Below are 19443 nucleotides of genomic sequence, written 5' to 3' on the forward strand. Positions count from 1 at the left end.
CAGAAATGTGGACTATAAAAATATCGATCAAACCATTCTGAGTGGGGTAACCATCAGAAAATATGACGGAATACCATCAGAGGACCTCCAAGGTTAATTGCTTTGGCAAGCTCTGTAAGATAGATGAAAAGTTGGCTCACTGACTGAGGAGAGCCTGTATTGGCACATTCCTGAGCTTAAACAAATCATTTTTGTTAGCATCCAATCCTAGTTTTTTGTTGATTGCTCAGTTTCAAAGGTTAAGTATTTAAAGCTATCATAAAGAAAAAAACTTTTTTAGAAGATCAGCACTGGGGAGAGAAAAGATCAACTATGTTCTCATTCAAGTTGAGCAAGGAGTCATGCACTGTAACCGGTATTTGGTATTGTACGTACAAAAGCACAAAAGCCTATTCTAAAACAGTAGCTCCACCTTCTGTTTCAACAACAACAACAACAACAAAAAAAAAAAAAAAAAAAAAGGCAGAAATGTGGTCAAGCACTACTTCATTTTAGACTTAATGGTGGATCTGAATAGTTTTAACTTCACAAGCTATGCTTCAGAGCCCAAACAGGTACACTTAAACATGAATAAAGACAAATTTAATGGTGAATACTGTTAGCATGCTCTGTTGCATTATGTCAAAAACAATCCTTTCCCAAATGCCCAAATAAAATCAAATGATTGTGCATTGCATGATGATACCATTAGATGTGCAACTTTGGTTCATGCAAAGTTTCATTTGATAGACACATTGCTGATAGTCTATATAATCCTGAAGATTCTGCATATGTAATCTTTTCATCCATGTTCTTTCCATAACACCAAATGGATACTGTGGTCTGGCATACTGGTGGCAAAAACCAAGCCTGTATCATTTTGACCATTCAGTCCATTTAACCAAGACATTTCACCAGCCAAAAAACTTGAGCCTCTCTTTGATTTTCTATACTCTGGTAGAGGCCAGCGGCTTATCAGTTCTTCTGTCCTCAAGTCTATTATATACAGGTATCTATTATCAAACAGTAGAGCAAATATCTCTCCAAAGCCCAGCAAGGACACATTTGAGAAGTCAGGAGTCTTGATAACCCTAGAAGATAAGGCAGTATTGTTAGAAACTGATAGATTTCACTAACATTCCACCCAGTTACTGAGAATGACAGATCTCAGTTCAGCAGTGCTATAAGGAAATGGTCTTTTAAATATCGTTTCCCATCAAATGACTCCCAGAAAAGGTCTTCTGCTTCACTGCAGAGCAATTCCCATAGCAACATTAGCTTCTTGTCACTACAGCTTTGTGTTCAAAACTATAGCAATGCAGCCTGATTTAAGTCTATTTAAAAAAATCTAAAACTCACATATTGAAAATATGAAAGAGGTTTGGCTTGTGACCAGAAATCAAAACAGCAATCAAATGGTTGGTACAATTAGAGATAAATTAGAGTGAAATCTGGCAATATTTGTGAAGAATGATGTTTAAAGATTTTTTAATCGAGATCCTTTTGAATGACATTTAAAGCATTAAAGCTAACATGCTACAGTTCTTATTTTTTTAAAAAGCATGCCTTGAGAATAAATTCTGCACATCTTAAGCTGAAACACTTACCTGACAATATCATAGCTGGCAAAATCCCACTGGTATAATCCTAGTGCTGAACTGCACACTATGTATTTACCATCAAAGTGCAATCTGGGCTGTAGAGAGATGCTGCGATCTTCAGAAACAGACAGTGTTTTTAAACACTTGCAGTTTATTTCCCTTCCAATAGGCCAAATCTAGAGTTAGAAAACAGTTTAAGACCATAAAACATTCAAATTATAAACTTTTACACAAATTAAACAAGGCTTACAGTCTCATGTAAAGCAGGAGGTAAATGTGTGCCTGTTTTTCAAAAATATTTATCTTCTTTAATGGGAACATCAGCTCTATGACTGACTTGTAACACATAGCCATGAACTATTTACATACAGCATCCTCCAACCCAATAGTTTGCAACAATAGCAGTATTTGCAGTAAGTGTCTCACTGACAAGTTAGTGTACTAGGCATACAGTAAAAAACACTTATATTTTGACTTTTATTATATGTATTGATCTACTATTTGTTTGTAAGCATGAAGGAAATCAGTGAATAGTTAGCTTCCAAAGAGTTTTTTTGTCTTGTACATGTCTTCAAAAGCGAGGACTATGAGAGAAAAAAACCCCGTATTATGTTTGAATCACAGAAGCACTCAAGTATTCTGCTTCCTTGGATATTGCAATGATACATGTACAATATATGGTACATACCTTGATTTCATACTTATCTGCACTTAAAAGAATATAATCCCCAGGACTATGCATAAGAGATTTGACTTTGCACTTCTGCAAAACTACCTGTAATTGAAGGATTTAATGACTTATTTTGATGCTGTTAACTAACCAAGCATTCATTTGCATTGTCCATTTTGTTACAAAACAATACACCACACACATGGTCAAAAGACATACAGATGCTTATAGCACGTAAAGGGAAACTACCATTTACACTTGCTTGCTCCTAATAGTAAGAACTTTTTGTATATATAAGCTAACACATGTACTTCTCCACAATTCTGCTCTCAATGCACATTCCAATTTCTGAAATGCTTGTAAGTGAAATACCTTTTCTAAACCTCAGAACATTTTATGCTTAGATTTTGGTTATCACATTCATTAGTTTTCTATATAATTTTAAAAGTAGCTTTCTTTCTGAACCACTGCATTCATTTGATCTTTCAAATGCTGATTCCTAACATTATTCCAGCTACTTCAGAACAGAAATCTCTTCAATCCCCTGAAAAGTTTAGTTACATCTATTCTTTCTGTTTAAACATTATTTTGCAATATCTACATGTCCTGATCTTTTTCATATTCTATACCTAGGGGGAAGACAGGTATTAGAAATAGAAAGTTAGAACAACTTGCAAACTTCATGCAAATATTCACCAAGATTAATACAAAAACAATATTCCCACCTTAGTGACCCATTCTGTATGTCCAGTAAGGGTATTCAGGCACGTTCCTGTTGATAAGGCCCACACTTTCACAGTGAAGTCTGCAGAGCCACTGACAAGAACATCAAGTTCATCGTTGTAGTCCACACTAAAAACTACAAGCAAAGAGGGTTCTCAAAAGCAGCAACAGTCTCCATGTATGCTTTTTCCTGTGATACTGTAACTAGGTCAAAATTGACTATTACAGCTTTAACTGTTGCTCTTGAACTGTACACATAAATTATTACTCTATTCCTGAGTTTACACTGCAAAATTACCAGCTGATTGTTCAAATTAAAAGCATGAAGATCATTGGTTCCATTAAGGTTGGATTATGTTGAGGTTCCTATCCTAATAGTTCCAAGAAATCAACTCCAGCAGAATTATTAAATTGATACATCTCATTTCTCATGGAGAACAGACCTACAGTTGAGTGGAGGATATTCTCTGGTAGAGGACAGAATTAAGATAGAAATGCAAACACAGATCCCCAGGCTTGATTGTGCTCTTTCCTATAAGACTATCTCCAGTGTGGGAATTTAAAGAACTCCCACTGTCATGTGCTCCCTGCTAACAGGTGATAAACAAGGCTTGCATCTTTTACTCTAGACTCTAAAGCACTAAATCACCATGACAGTTAGTACTGTTTCTACACCTATAAAACAATATATGACTACACTTTGGTGTTATTCAAGGGCAGACAGATCTAGATCTATTCTGGCCACTTCCCTCCCACAATGTGATTTGAGACAGAGCCTTAAAAAACTGTAGACAAAGCTAACTTAAATTATAATCTGTTCTATGATGACATATGTTACTTGACTGACGAAAATAAAATCTGAGATGTTCAACATACCTGCGCCAGTGTGTCCTCTGAAATGCTGTGTTTTTGCCCCAGAGCTCCATTCCCAGCAGGCTACCGTGTTATCAAAAGAGCCCGTTACAAGTTTCTGTTCATCAAACTTCACTGTGGCACAAGTGTGTGTCTGGATACCATAGATGCATTGACCTGTGCTTACATCCCACAGTTTTGCAGACAAGTCATCTGATCCTGGAATATAAAACAATAGGATAATTGGAAACAAATACTAAATAAAATTACTAGTCTTCCATGTATGTCTTAGTTATGGAATTTTCACCAAATCTCTGAAGAGATAAACTCACAACCTCTCTGAGCAACCTGTGCCAGTGCTCCATCTAATGCTTTCACCTGCATTTCCTTTCTCCACCAAATCTTATAACAGTACTCAAGTTTGCTGGTTTTGGAGACTGGACAAAAATCCTAGATACTTCCACCTCCTTTTTCCCTTTTGGTTTCAGCACAGAAGTATGCAGCTTCCCAGTAAGGTCTGAGCTATTCCTTTGTATTCTCCTTCCCTGGTTACTAGTAAAGTGAAAAGACTGTCTACAGTCTAGTCACAGGTTTCTAGTAACCACACTAGTGTACCTGAAGATGTGGAGGGATGTTCACACTGAAATCTTGAAATCTGCAGTCTTCAGGAGAAACCATCACTGCAATATGCATATCGGATTAGTAGCAAGGTTAAATCTAGTTAAAGGTATTCATACAAGAAACTAGTCATGTTAAGAACTGAAAGTGCTTAAGGATGTAAAAGAGAAATAATCTTATTGCCAGGAAGCCAGACGTTTCCTGACACACCTTGAGACTACAGTGACCACATTGTGAGACCAAACTCCATTTAACCTGAATGAGATCGCAGATAACCCCTAAGAGGATACCTAACACAAATGTACTTCTCCAGTGAGACTGCTAATCTGAAACCGAAAATCTGAAAAAAAACCGAACTGTAACCATTTCTCTTTTTAACAAATAAATAAATTGGTCTCCTGGTTTTGTTTTTTTTTGTTTGTTTTGTTTTTCCTATTAAATGTTTAGTGAGCTTGATAGCATACCAGATATTTCAGAAATTGGAGGGAAAAAAAAAAAAAAAAAAGTGAATTGCCCTAAACTGAGTTTACCCTGTATAACATATAAGAAATATATAAGAAAATAATCTGTCTCCTCAAGAAAAATCAACTTATCATTAATCAAGTGGGGGAGCTGGGTGGTACAGATAACAAAGAAGAGTAAGACTCCAAGTTTTCTGAATTTCCTACCTGTGCACAGAAGACCATCTTTATAGTAAAGTGCATACACTCTGGCACTGTGTCCAATTAAAGAGGATGTCTCAAAGGCTTCGTGGTCCTTCAGTTGCTTCATCCTTAAAATAGCCTTTAGGTAAACCTTCTTCCAATGCAGAGGATCCTGAACAGAGTCATCTATTTGCCAACCCAAATTCTTACATGCGGTTTGCCACACCTCTGTACAGGCACTTATAACCTTATTCCACTGCTTAGAGACGAGGCAACATGTGAGTAAGGTGTGAGGATCAAGCCATTTTAACAGATAAAAACTAAGTTCCAATGGAAGAAGTTTGAGGAAGTCCCTCTTGAGAAGAATCTCTAGATTATTGGAGAGGTGCCTGAGCTGGACTGCTCCACTCAAGCTAATCAGGTGATCCAGAGTTTCATTTTTCTGCAAGTCCGTCAGAGAAAGAAATGTAATAGAAATGTTATCAAGCCATGCTTCAAAGTCCTTTTTCTCCATAAGGTTATGGAAAAAATTTACCTGTGGTACATCAAAACACTGTATTAGTTCTGTTCAGAAAACAAGGTAAGCATCACATCATTATTACTGGTACATCAGTACTCCAAGTGGCATGTTAAAGCACAGACTGAAGTAACCAATCACAGCACAAAATATTCATTAGGTTAGTATGAAGCATTTGCACATACTTCGACCTACTGTCTTACTTAAGACTTAGAAGTGAGTTGTACAAGACAATGCATGCTAGCATTCACTATGAATGTTTACATATTTCATGTAATGAGTTAACATTTTCACATTCTGAATCTAGTAAGAGTTGATCAAGTTTTAAATCTACTTTAGTGAATAAATGCCGTTTTACAGTTTACTTATCATTTAGTTGAAAAAAGGAAGAAAACAAAGCATAAAAACAGAATAATAAGAGGCTAATTACTGACTGAATTAACTCAGACTCTTGTCATAACTACTTCATAAAAAATTACCTGGTTTGCACTTAAAGAAGATACAAAGAGATGTCTGGAGAATTGTGTTGAAGGACATGTAACCTCTTTTGTACCTCCTTGATGTCTTTTTTTTTTTTCCTTATAAAACAAACTTCCCCTCCTTCTCACCCACCTTGTTTTCTCAGTTTATTTCCAATAAACAGGCCTGTGAAACTGACAGCTCGAAATGCTAATTCTCAATCTATGTGATCTGTATTTATTTTTGTATGCTGTGGCATTTCAAGTTCCTACAATAGATTTGAGCAAATGATTAAAAAGATGAGCATGGGGCAAACAACTAAAAAGCTAGATTTATTTTCTGTGGGAGATCTCATTCAATGCATTAGATATCTAATTGAATTTAATTCATAGAAGCTCCCAAACCAAATGATTTGAGGAATGTAAATGGCAGCTCCCAATACATATGCTTATACCTTTGTAGAATAAAACCTTGAAGTGCATCTCTAAATGTGACACAGAAAAGTATAGAAAAGTAGAGTCTTCACTATGAAAGGCTACAAACGTAAAGACATATTACTTCTTGATAATTTTGTAAGGATTATATCTTAAAGATAATAATCTTAAGGCCTTCTTAATTACACAGAAATAGCTGCTCCTATCGAGTTAGAAGTTCATAAGTAACTTTTACTACTGACAAAACTTAAGGGCTTTCTTCAGCACATTCGGCAAACTCTGTTTGCCACTCTAATAGGCACGTGTTTTCTTAAGAACCAGCAATCTCTAACTGCAGCCAGTGCCGCGTGCACACTGCTCTACGCATTATCCGTAAGCGCTCCACTCACAGCCACTCCCTCCCTGCTCCGCTCGCACAGAGCACGGCGCAGCCCGGACACTTTCAGCGCCTTCCGCCCACGCACAGTAGAACCATCGGCACCGCCCCCGCACTGCTTCAGTGGGCCGCGGCGCTCACCTCAGGTAACGGCAGGGCGCGCAGCGTCCCTCAGCAGGCAGCCGCCACACCTCGAACGGTCCTCCGTGGCCCGGCAGGGGCTGAGGCTTCCCCGCGGCCATCGCTCCCACAGCAGGACAGTCTCCCGCTACTTCCGCGGTCCGCGCCGCGGCTTGTGGACACCCATGGAAGGCTGCCGCCCTCGGACAGCGATGGAAGCCTCGGTCACCTCCAGTCCCGGAGGAGGGGCGGGGCCCCTGCACCGAGTGAACCAGCCGTCACCCCGGGGTGAGGCACTCCACCAAAGCCCACGGCGCTCCGTACTCAGGCAGCTTCCGGCGCATCCTCTAAACGTCACTACGCCCCGCTGTCTCACTTTAGCCGTTTCCGTCTGAACTGGAGCCGTAAAGCGCTGCGTTACTTCTCTGCGTTCGGCGCCGTGCGCGAGTTGGAGCCTGCCCTTTGGGGTGGCTGCCGCCGGCCGTGCAGAAGCTGCTGAGATTATTGGCGCCGAGGCGCCCTCCCGCGGCTGGGACATGGCGGCAGAGGAGTCTCAGTACCTGCTGGCTCATCCTACTACGGACGCTTACCTGAGGTGAGGATTGGTGCTGCGTCTCTTCCTCTGGCGGGCTTAGGGGCCGCCCCGCTGCGCTGGAGCTCGGCTGCTGCGGATTTCGATGGCGCGGGGGGGGAACGCGGAAAATGTGACGTCTGGGTCAGAGCCTTCGTCGGGTCCATCCGCGCGTTAACGGCCCCATGAGGGGCCGGAGCCGCGAGGGGGCGGCGGCACGATCCTTGTCGGTATCTTCCGCCTCAGAGTGCAAAACAAGAAGCTGTACCTGGCCACGTTCGCTGCTGTCCTGGGACCGCTTAGCTTTGGCTTCGTGCTAGGCTATAGCTCACCTGCTATTCCAGAGCTGAGGAAAATTGGCAATCCGAAATTACGGTTGGACAGCAATCAGGCATCATGGTTTGGGGTAAGTTTCTGTATGATACATTACTCTCTTGTGATTTTCCGTCGTGGTGTAAAGAAGATGCTGTTTACATAAAATCATTAAGTTTGGAAAAGACTGCAGAGATCATCAAGTCCGTCACCCTCATGCATGTTCCTCAGTGCTGCATCTTAAGGCAGTCTAACTCCTCTTAAGAATGAATATAAATGAGGATTTTGATAATGATTTTTTGTTGTGACCTCAGTAATTGATTCTGTTTTTTCCTAAGTAATACTACTGTTATACTCTGCTAACTTCGCATATATAAATAAATGCCGTTATATTTGTAACTTTTTTGATACTATAATAGTTTATGTCAACTTCTAATCTCCTTAATTGAACCTGTCAAGGGACCACAGAAAATCAACTTGTGAATAAATTGGGTGCAATCCATTGACATAGGGAATATCAACTTTTGGGGTACAGGCTGGACTTCAGTTTATTCATGATAATCTTTTAGTCTTCAGGGCTTTAAAACAGATTGGAAAGCCAGTTTGTGAATGAACAGATAAAAAATACATACTGTTGCATTTCTTTCTCCACTGAAAGGGCTTTGTATGTGACCTGAGAATTGCTAGGTGTCCAATTGTGGTGGATTGTACTTCTTGACTGTGATTTGATAAGAAGTTAATATTTTGTTTTTTCAAAAGAACTGCATGCATATATTTTTTGGAAGCTATTTATTTAAAAGAGTTTTTAGTGTGTTATTTATATATCTATATAGATAGATGTGTATGTATATATATCCACGGAATCATAGAATCATGGAATCCTTGGATTTGGAAGGGACCTCTAAAGGCCATCTATTCCAACTCTTCTAAAGTGAACAGGAACATCACAGCTAGTCTCCAGGGATGGGGCATCGTCCATTCCAGATGGAATGCTGCATCCAGATTCCTGTGTCCAGATGTGGAGTCCTCAGTACAGGAGAGATGTAGATCTGTTGGACTGTCTGCAGAGAAGGGCCACAAAAATGATCCATGGAATTGAACACCTTTATCTCTGAGAACAGGCTGAGAAAGCTGATGCTCTTCAGCCTGGAGAAGAGAAGGCTGCGAGGTGACCTGATGGTGGCCTGTCAGTATACAAAAGGGAGCTACAGGAGGGAAGGGGACAGATTCTTTAACAGGGTCTGTGGTGACAGAACAAGGGGAAATTTAGGTTAGATATAAGGAAAAGATATTTTGCAGTGAGGGTGGTGGAGCAGCGGAACAGGTTGCCTAGTGTTGTAATTGATGCCCTATCCCTAGAGATTTCAAGGCGAGGCTGGATAAAGCCCTGGGCAACCTGATCTAGCTGGGTGTCTCTGTTCATTGCAGGGGAGTTGGACTGGATGGCCTTCAGAGGTCCCTTCCAAATCTAAGCATTCCATGATTCTATGATATGTATTTTTTAACTTGTTTTTTGAAGTCTCTAGTGACATTAGGAGCTGCTGCTGGAGGAATACTGGGAGGCTACCTTGTGGATAAAATTGGAAGAAAGCTGAGTCTGATGCTGTGTTCAATACCATACGTCTGTGGATATATTGTCATTATTTCCGCTCAGAACATATGGATGCTTTATTTTGGACGAATAGTAACTGGCTTAGCCAGTGGAATTACTTCGCTTGTTGTTCCAGTAAGTAAAGCATCATTTCTGGTCGCGAGGTGGCTTGGGTGTAGTAACTCAGTAATTCTAGCAAAGGAAGCAGATTTAGAATAAACTGATTGTTATAGACTCATATTTTGCATGCTTTTAATGATGATGAAAATCTAAGTAAAAAAAAAGCTTTGCTTATTCTAGTAGCGCTTCTGTATTATGCATTATTACAGTGATATGCTTGTTCCAATTTTTCTTTTGTCTATTCATTGATAGAGGAGGGCCACAAAGATGATCAGAGGGCTGGAGAACCTCCCCTAAGGAGCCAGGCTGAGAGATCTGGGGCTGTTCTGCCTGGAGAACAGAAGGCTCCAAGGAGACCTTACAGTGGCCTTCCAGTACCTGAAGGGGGCCTACAGGAAAGCTGTGGGAGGGACTTTTCTGTAACAGCCAGTAGCAAGAGGACAAGGGGAAATAGTTGGAAGAGGGTAGATTTAGACTACATATCAGGAAGAAACTCTTCATGTGTGGTGGTGAGACACTGGAACAGGTTGCCTAGTGAGGTTGTGGATGCCCCTTCCCAGGAAGTATTCAAGGCCAGGCTGGATGGGATTGTGAGCAACCTGGTCTAGAGGGAGGTGTCCCTGCCTATAGCAAGGGGGTTGGAACTAGATGATCTTAAAGATCCCTTCCAACCCAAACCTTTCTGTGATTCTGTGATTACTTCTGCTTATATTCTGCAATGGTCAAATCATATTTATCTCTTTACGTTTTATATAAATAATGGTAAAGGCTTAAGGTTTGCAATTAAACTATTATCACTTATAAATCCTAGTGCAATGCCAAGTAGAATCATAGAACAGAATCGCTTGAGTTGGATCTTTAAAGGTCATCTAACCCAGTTCTCCTGCAGTGAACCAGGACACCTACTGCTAGATCAGGGTACTCAGAGCGTGCTCTAACCTGACTTTGAATGTCTCCAGGGACAGAGCATCCACTAATTCTTATGAGCAACCTCTGAGCAGTGTCTGTGCTTCACTGCCCTTAAAAATTTTTTTTCTTATATCTAGTTTAAATCTCTCCTCTTTTAGTTTGAAACCATTTCTCCTTGTCCTGTCACAGCAGACCCTGCTGAAGAATCTGTCCCATTCTTTCTTACAGCCCTCCTTTCGATAGTGAAAGGTTGCTATCTGGTCTCCCTGGTGTCTACTCTGTAGTGACTTCTGCTTCCATTGAACTGTTATCTTCAGAATATTAACTTTTCTCATGTATTCAGAAATATCCTTGCAGCAGTATAACCGAAATAATTTGTGCTTGTCTTTCTTTTCTGGTATTATTTGACCTATTAGGTGATTTGACCTATGTGATGCCTGCTGTTCATACATGTTAAGATAAGAACCATTAATTTTGGATTTTCTGGAGAATGAAATAAAACCCAGTCTTTACAGTGAATTAAAAAGTTACAACTTAAGATTTGCAAAGACTTTTACGTGTGGCTTGGAGTTTGCGTTCCTGCAGACTATCCCAAGCACCAGAGTGTTCTGCAGTGATGCATTTGTTGTTGAATATGGCTAGCAAAGGAAGCCCTTACTAACACAAGTTTATTTATCTGTCAGATCCTTAACTGACAGCATAAACATTCTTCTTAGGGTCTCCCTTTTTCTGTTTTTTTTTTGTAATGCTAATATGTATTTATGAGATGATACTGTTCTACCCTCTCCATTTTGCTGTGGCTTTTTTTGAGGAGGGTTTCTAGGAAATACATCCGGTTTTCAGAAACAAATTATTTCTCTATTTCTTGATCCTATGTTGGATTGAGGTAATTATTAGACATTTTCTCCCTGTTTTAGGTATATATATCGGAAATATCTCATACAAATGTTCGTGGTATGCTTGGCTCTTTTGTCCAGTTGATGGTGGTGACTGGCATACTTGGAGCCTACACTGCAGGTATTGGGGTTAGGTCTCTATAAAAAAGAATTAGTACACGTAATGAAAGAACTACACTAAGGAATTGAAAGCAAATGTCAATTCATTTCTACAACCATTAATTTTGTTGTACAAATGTTAATTCTTCTGGAACTGATTTTTTTTTTTTCCTTTTTGTTGTGCAGGAATGATACTAAAATGGCACTGGCTGGCAGTATTATGTTCTTTTCCACCATGCGTAATGCTTTTGTTTATGTTGTTCATGCCTGAAACACCAAGATTTCTGCTGCATCAGAAGAAACACACAGAAGCGATAGCTGCTTTACAGTTTCTGCGAGGACCATTTGTGGACCATGAGTGGGAATGCAGGCAAATTGAAGCTAATGTTGAGGAGGAGGTGATGAGAATCTGATTTACACTAAAGACAAAAAGTCTGAAAGTATACAGTGTAGTTTAAGGATTTTTATCATAGGTTAGTTAATAGCCTTTTCTACAGTGTGAACCTGTTCAATCACAAATGAACTTAAAAAAGCAGTGACATTCAAATAATCTTTTTTCTTCTGCTTTCCAACTGCAACTGCCAGCAGCGTTGGATGCCACTGGTATGCATGAGTAGCAGTTGGGCTCATGATCTTACTGTGATGATAGATAGCTATGTTTTCTTATTGTAACTGGCAGTTTTATAGGATTGTTCAGCACCTCAAAAACTTATTTGCTATTGCACCACTTCAAAAGCAATCTTTAACCTCTTGTAATGAGATACTAGCTTAGACAGACATGTCCAGTAATTGAAGTCTTATTTCTGCAAACTATTGATTCTTTCATGTTAACTTTCTCTGCGAAGTACTGTTGATTTTTGTCTCTAGAAACTGAGGAAATGCTAAAAATATTTTCCTGGATTTCTCGTACTTCAAATGTAAACACTTTTACTACTAAGAAATTTAATTTTGCTGACGAGGAGTGGAAAACTTACTCTTTGAACATAGTGAAATGTTCTGAGGATTTTTTTTTTCTTCTTCATTTAAAATACCGTTTTTTCATGGAACTGTTGCATCATCTTTTTTAACAGGGACTAAGCCTCTTTGAATTTAAGAATCCTTCAATCTACAGGCCACTTCTTATTGGTGTGATTCTGATGTTTCTCCAGCAAGTAACAGGCATTAATGCAGTTATGTTTTATGCAGAAACAATCTTTGAAGATGCAAACTTCCAGGTAATCAGAGTGTGCTGTCAAATGCTTATAGTTTCAGCTTGGTGCTGAATAAGTATAGAACATGTAACTGACTTGATATTTATCTTATCTGCATCATAAGTAACAGAGTTTGAGTGTTAACGGTCACCTTTTATTTTAAATTACAGATACCCTCTTAACTGTGTTACTCTGGCATAACTGGATGTTACTGGTTTTTTTTTTTGTGGGGAAGCATGTTTTGTCTAAAACTTTGATATGGATAGAAATCTTTATTATAGTCATCTCATCCACATAACATAACTTTTTTAAAAAATGCAGTTACAAATTTAGTGCTTCAGAAAAAGTCAGATGCTAGGGGGAAGTTGTGACTTATTAAATAACTTACTAAGAGATCAATATGTTATGTTAATTAATGTGGATGTCTTTATTTTATTTTTATGTATTTCTTCTCCTAGTTAATTTACTTTGTACAGTTTTCCTTGTTCCAGAGTTAAGAAACAAATGCATCTTTAATGCCTGACAAGTGATCCTGTTATCAGCCTGAAATAGCAAATTCTTCTCCCTGTTTCCTATTTTATTTCAGGACAGCAGAATGGCTTCTGTTGTTGTGGGTTCCATACAAGTATGTTTCACTGCTGTGGCTGCACTTATCATAGATAAAACCGGAAGAAAAGTGCTGCTTTATGTGTCTGGTAAATTAACTTAGTGACTTTTGTTCCCTGAGAAGAAACATGTAGAGTACCAGAAAGTGTTAGAACTACTGGGGGAATTGAGTGTTACAATTTATTTATTTCAAGTGCTTTGTTTTATAAGTGGATTACAACTGATGTAATAAGCGCTGCTTCATAAGAGGAAATTGTCATGATATATATACTTTGTTGGCTGAACTCCTTGAAATTACTTATAGCTATCTTTTTGTCTTTACCAGGCCTATTTTTACTTTGGACAAATTGTTGACAGTTGTCACACTGCACACTCAATAGTAATGACTGCTGTAAAGACTGGTCTAATTTGTGTGTGCAATGATTGACATTTTTTCATTCTTGTTTAGGCTGTTTATTTCCAATAGCGTTATCTTTTCAGAAACACTTCTGCTAGAGCTAGAGCCAACATATCTTGCATTTAGCTCTCAGAAAGAAGAGTACCTAAGCAACTATCATTGCCAACTTAGTTATTGCTTACTTTTCAGGGATAATCATGGCTCTCAGTACTGCATTGTTTGGGTTTTACTTTAAAATGGTCCTTCCAAATGGGAACAACTCATCAAATGCTGATCTGTTGTTCACTTTCAACTCAGTATCTCCAGGAACAGAAACTAGACTATCCTGGCTTGCAGTAGTAAGCTTAGGACTCTTTGTTGCTGGTAAGTAGAATTGGCTTCTAAATAAATATTACATGAAATTTGAACTTTCTGGTGAACGTGACAGACTTCTTCCATTTTCTTCACATTGTTGAAAAATGGAGCTGTGTTTGACACAGTTTTTTAGTGTATTAGACAAAGCGATGCTGATTAATTCACAACCTCTGTGATCAAGCTAGAAGCTAAACAGTTAAGCCAGTGTTCTGCAAAATAAATCTGCACCTCCTTGTGCTGATACTAAATAGTAATTGCTCAGGCTCAATAACTTGCAGCCATTAATGGGGGAAAAAGGTCCCTGGTAGTATCTGAGCCAAAATGAATTCTGTGATAGATCAAGACAGCAGCAAGTTAAAAATTAATTTTGTTTCTATGTTGACCACTTCTGAAGCTTTTTAAGATGTTTTGCTTGTTAAGAATCCTTGTACTTAATTTGATTTAAAGCGTGCTAGTGTTTAGCATGCTCCCCTAAAATAACATACTCTCATAGCATTATTTGCCTGACACTCTCTCCTTTAAAATATACCTAACTTGCATTTATCTACTTTTTTTTTTTTTGTATTTACAGGTTTTGCCCTTGGCTGGGGTCCAGTTCCATGGCTGGTAATGTCTGAAATCTTCCCCCTTAAAGCAAGGGGCATATCAAGTGGTACCTGTGTGTTAACAAACTGGGCTATGGCCTTTTTGGTGACCAAGGAATTTCACGATTTTATAGTAAGCACCATAAATCAAAATTCAACTTTTTTTTTTTTTTAATATAAAAAAAACTATTAAAGATGCTCCCGATAAAGCCTTGGGCCAGTCTTCTTCAGCAGTATATATGGTTGTGGTTGTATAGTTAATGACTTACACTTTTTTTGTTGTTTTCTCACTGCCTTAGGGTTTCTTAACATCCTATGGGACATTCTGGCTCTTCTCTGCCTTCTGCTGCCTCAGTGTGATATTTGCAGCCTTTTATGTTCCTGAAACAAAAGGACGGACCCTGGAACAGATTGAGGCCTACTTCAGAAAATCTTAAATCTCAGGCTTTTGCTGATGTGAATCCTTTACATCATTATTTGTGGTGCTGTTGCTAAAACTAACTGTGTCACATGGTAGACAGTCACACAACTTCCTCTACAATTGTTTTAACTAATTTTGTAAAATCTACTTTTTTTTTTTTTTTTTACCCCCCCCATCCAGAAATCTATAGGTATTTGCATACACTTGATTATCACTGTATACTCATTGTACTGTAACTTAGTTGTGTAGGTCTTGGACATGCAAGTTTTTTTTAATTACTGTTCATTGGGTTTGTTTGTTTTTCCTGACCTGGTGCAGACGGACAGCAGTGACCAGGAAAAAATGTTAAATGTATTGTCTACTGTCTTTTTTGCTAATAGGTAAATTAAGATATAATTTTAAAAATAATGAAAAAATTTATTGTCCCCCTTCGCATTTCCCTACATATGTTACAATGAAGAAATTTATGCTACAGTCAGGACTTTAATTTTGGATTGCTGTAACTTTTCCTTTACGTGTGTTACTGCTTCTGCATCTGGGAAACCTGCCAATAGAATAAGTCTTGATCCAAAGTGTAAATAGACAAAGGCTAGGTGCTAGTGTTAAGATGGCATTATTTCTCCTACAGAGGTCAAGTATCTAGGACTGCATTTAAATCACAGGACAGGTTATTGCTCTCAGCAGGATGTATTTTAGCATTTCATTTTCAGAAGGAAAGAACAGATCGCGTAGACTGAGAAACTATACCCTTTGCCACAAAAAAAGAGGAAATTCTCTTTTATAGTGTTAACTTGAGGGGTAAAAATCAACCACTGGAGAAGGTCTGAGTCTTAACAACACCCAGAAACAAACCAATCCTAGACTGTTCTTGGCAAAGAGGAATAGAGCTTATGGCCAATCTCATGAGTCTAAGAGTCCTTAAATGAACAACAGGTTTAAAACATTTCTAGAGAACTATAGTAATCCCTGAACCAAATTTAGAAAAGCCCTGCAAGTTTGAAAGAAAGAACTGATGTAAAATTTATTACATATGAAGAAGTAAATCACTTCTTCCTCCTCCACAATAACAATAAATTGCACTTAAAACATTTCCAGCTGTGACAGGAATGTTTCTATTTAGATGCTACATCTAAAACACAAAGCATATGCACTATCACATGACATTAAACACAATGGTAATACACTGGCATTTAAGACAAGTGGTAGTAAAGAGGTTTTGATCACAGACTCAGCATCTGTCTTAACACGGCAGTTACTAAATTACAAAACAGCCCACTAACATTCAAAGTCTCTGTTAAAACTGACATTGAACGTTGATTACAATTTCTTGCAAAAACCTTTAGAGACATTTCCATCCAACCAGTTAAATATGTAATAGAGCTATAAATAAATAAGAGAAAAATAATCTCAGTTTTTTCCGTCAGATCATTAATCTAATATAATTTTCAATAGCAAAGAAGTAGTCAGTCAGTTGCAGGTGTGCAACAACAAAGTGAAGCATCTAGACATTAAGCAGACTGGTGAAATGGCTGTGATCAATTGTAGTAACAGTATCCGTACTTTTTATCCTGTGTGCTTGCTGCATACTGTCACAGAAGCTTCCTCATATTGTTAATGCAGTGTATTTAGTTCTCAGAGTATAACCCGTTTCCCCACAAAATCAGGCTGTGCTTGGATTTCTGAGAAAAGTGCTTTTAGAGAATTAGCAAGCACTGGGCACATGACATCAAAGTTGTTAATAATGACACTATTCAGTATGACACACACATGTATATACACATGTTAAAACATCCAAACTGAAAAGACTATGTCTCAAACGCAGACTAAGCCAAAAGCTCTGGGGAAGCTCTTGCATCTGCAAATGCAAGTCATAAATGCACATTTTTAGAAAGGCCTGCAGGAGTTTGTGGCTTATCTAAAGACACCTACAACAACAGAGAGGAAAGGGCAGGCACAGCAACCTTAGGTGTACATAACAGTGCTATGCTTCTTGTGGGTGCAATCTAACCTGTTATTTGCCTTACTAAGAACTGTTTTAACATTTATTCAGTTGACCATCCAAAAATACTTTGAATCAAGAAATACTTTGAAATTTGAATCTATCAGTCAATCACAAATGCTTGCATACTTGCATATGTATAGAAAGTCACATGAAAGCAGACAGCAGAATTGCGACTCATTCTGGGTGCCAGCTGACATCCAGTCATGCATTTCAAAAACAAACGTAACAAACAAACAACCAACACAAGAAAGCCAGAACAAATTAAAAAAAAATAGCTCCAAACTAGGAAACAATTGTAACCAGGACAGGTCAACCTGTCCTTTGCAAACCAAGCAACTGAAGTTATTAATCATATTTGTTCATTCAATCTAGAATCTATCTTTTACCATCTTGGGAGCACTTAGCCCTTAGCCCTTCCTCATCGTACACTTCAGTCTTTCCCTCTCCTCAGAAGGAAACATTTCATTACTTCCCATTTCTGAGACTAGAAAGAAAGGACAGTTAGTCTGGATCCCAAGTAGGTTTAATCTCTGTTCTGGAGTTCCTAAATGCCAAGCTGTAAAGACCTTGGGAAGGACTCATCAAGCTTCAGCCTTAAGAGCCACATATTATGCATGTGGGAAGGAATAAACTAATGCATCCCAGGGCTCTTGACTCCTATTCAAAGTTGTGATGTTCATAGGCATGTTATAAAGTAAATGTAATAAAAGGACGATGAGTTGTTGAAAATGCTGCTTATTCATTCTTGAACTGAATCAAAATTCAATAACATGATACTGAACAAGCTGCTCTAGTTTATGTAGTTTTGAATGGAGATATGTGGGGGTGAGTTTTGGGCTAGATGATCTCCTCTGGTCTCTTCCAACTTTATCCATCCTGTGATTGTATATGTATCACTGATGCTATTGAGAAGGCACAAGTCCATTCTAAATTAGCTGTCTGTTCAGTCCTGCTTCTTGAACCAGAGTAAACTAAATTCCTGTAATTTAGTCAGACTAAGGTACTGTGCAGAAGTGATGATAATTCCATTATCCAGGAGAAGTTAAAAGCCCTCCTCCTCCAACAAATCCAGCAAACTAGGACACAAAACACTTCTAGCAGCACCTTATCTGTGTTAAGAGTCCAGAATTGACTTTTAGTTTAACTTAGTTTGATAGCAAGCATTCAAGCTGGTAACAGCTCATCCTTCACAGAAGGACTTTTCCACACTTCTACTGGATGTGGTGGTAGCAAGCTTATTTTCCAGCGTTCTCCATTAGATGAAGCTGCTACCCATCCTTGCTTGCTCCTTGTTCCAAATATTTTCTCTCAAATATATGTTGGTCAGCCAACACCAAGAACACTGGTAAATGGCAGTTTTAACACAAGATGTGAAAATCAGAACGGCTGTACTTGAGATAGAAAGGGCTATGCTTTTTGTGCCCAAGGCTACTTTCCAAGCTAATTGAATAGAAGCATGCACATTGCAGACAGGAGAGGAAATAACATGTCTTCAAGGGACTGGAGTGAACAACAGCATAGCAGTCCATCCAAGTAGCCTTCCAGGAAGCCATTTCATTTTCCCTGGTCACTTGACATTGGTCTGAAGAAGAGATTACGCAGATGTATTAAAACTTTGTCCTATTTTGAGACTGCTAGTTCTGAGGACAACATTTCATCACACAAAGATGCACATAGTATGTGAGAGTCTGATGACAACAGAAACCACATCCTTGTACAGCGGCTATTTGTCAGTTGTCCTAGCAGCTTCACATTTTGTGTTACTTTGTCTTTTAGGTAAGACAAATGTCATAAAGAATTTCACAGTTTGGTTCTTGTGGCTTGCATCAAACAAAATCCAAGCAAAACTACCACATTCCCTGTCTTCTACCCACGCTCCAGGATATTCTCTGACAGTAAGTAGATAATAAATGACATGAATGTGACCATAAAGCCTTAGTTACCACATCTAGAAGTAATATTAAAAATCAGCATTGCCTGACTTCTTCATCTCCTTTTACTAGGTCTAATATTATTGTTGCATGCCTATATGGCATACTGATTAATTACAGAAGGAAAAATGTTATTGTTAAGGCACTACATAAATTAGGAATGGAGACAGGTAATTTTTCCACTGTTCAGATCTTGCCTGTCCTATGTGAGTATTAATTCTTTTAGGTCTGGTAGTTTCCAATGTGACTAACATAACAGTTGACCCATTAAGTCAAGCTATATCATAAAATTCAGCTGGTGGGTCAGAAGAGGCAGGGTTAAGACAAGTGAGTTGACACAGCAACTATGTTTCCATCTTCAAACTATTCCAATGTTTTGTTCCAGATAAATACCATGAAGCTAGTCTTTATTTTTTTTGTCTCACATAAAGTGTAAATGCTGTATTCCTTACAATCCTTTTGCCACT

At 38.6% G+C, this 19443-nt stretch overlaps 2 protein-coding genes across 4 annotated transcripts; one reads left to right on the plus strand and one right to left on the minus strand.

Moving 5' to 3' along the window:
* Positions 1–565: 565 nt before the first annotated feature.
* Positions 566–7308, minus strand: FBXW2 (F-box and WD repeat domain containing 2). Its single transcript, XM_052669432.1, has 7 exons — positions 7015–7308; positions 5112–6331; positions 3850–4044; positions 2976–3109; positions 2269–2355; positions 1587–1756; positions 566–1070 (listed from the first exon to the last, which is right to left on the minus strand). Exons 2-7 carry the CDS (start codon positions 5599–5601, stop codon positions 782–784), a joined length of 1365 nt encoding a protein of 454 aa, XP_052525392.1. The 5' UTR covers positions 5602–6331; positions 7015–7308; the 3' UTR covers positions 566–781.
* A 77-nt stretch (positions 7309–7385) lies between these two features.
* On the plus strand, positions 7386–17283 carry SLC2A8 (solute carrier family 2 member 8). 3 transcript variants are annotated; one of them, XM_052669425.1, is made up of 10 exons: positions 7389–7588; positions 7811–7970; positions 9396–9602; positions 11414–11513; positions 11678–11889; positions 12562–12705; positions 13268–13376; positions 13874–14047; positions 14610–14755; positions 14922–17283. In XM_052669425.1, the coding sequence occupies exons 1-10, from the start codon at positions 7530–7532 to the stop codon at positions 15057–15059; spliced, it is 1449 nt and encodes a 482-aa protein (XP_052525385.1). In that variant the 5' UTR covers positions 7389–7529; the 3' UTR covers positions 15060–17283. The 3 variants fall into 3 exon arrangements, with proteins under 3 accessions (XP_052525386.1, XP_052525385.1, XP_052525387.1); XM_052669426.1 differs by lacking the exon at positions 14610–14755 and having other exon boundaries at positions 7386–7588; XM_052669427.1 differs by lacking the exon at positions 7811–7970 and having other exon boundaries at positions 7390–7588.
* The last annotated feature ends 2160 nt before the right edge of the window (positions 17284–19443 follow it).

The sequence above is a fragment of the Tympanuchus pallidicinctus genome, unplaced genomic scaffold (genome assembly GCF_026119805.1).
Source record: "Tympanuchus pallidicinctus isolate F22 unplaced genomic scaffold, pur_lepc_1.0 scaffold8, whole genome shotgun sequence".
Lineage (NCBI taxonomy): Eukaryota > Metazoa > Chordata > Aves > Galliformes > Phasianidae > Tympanuchus > Tympanuchus pallidicinctus.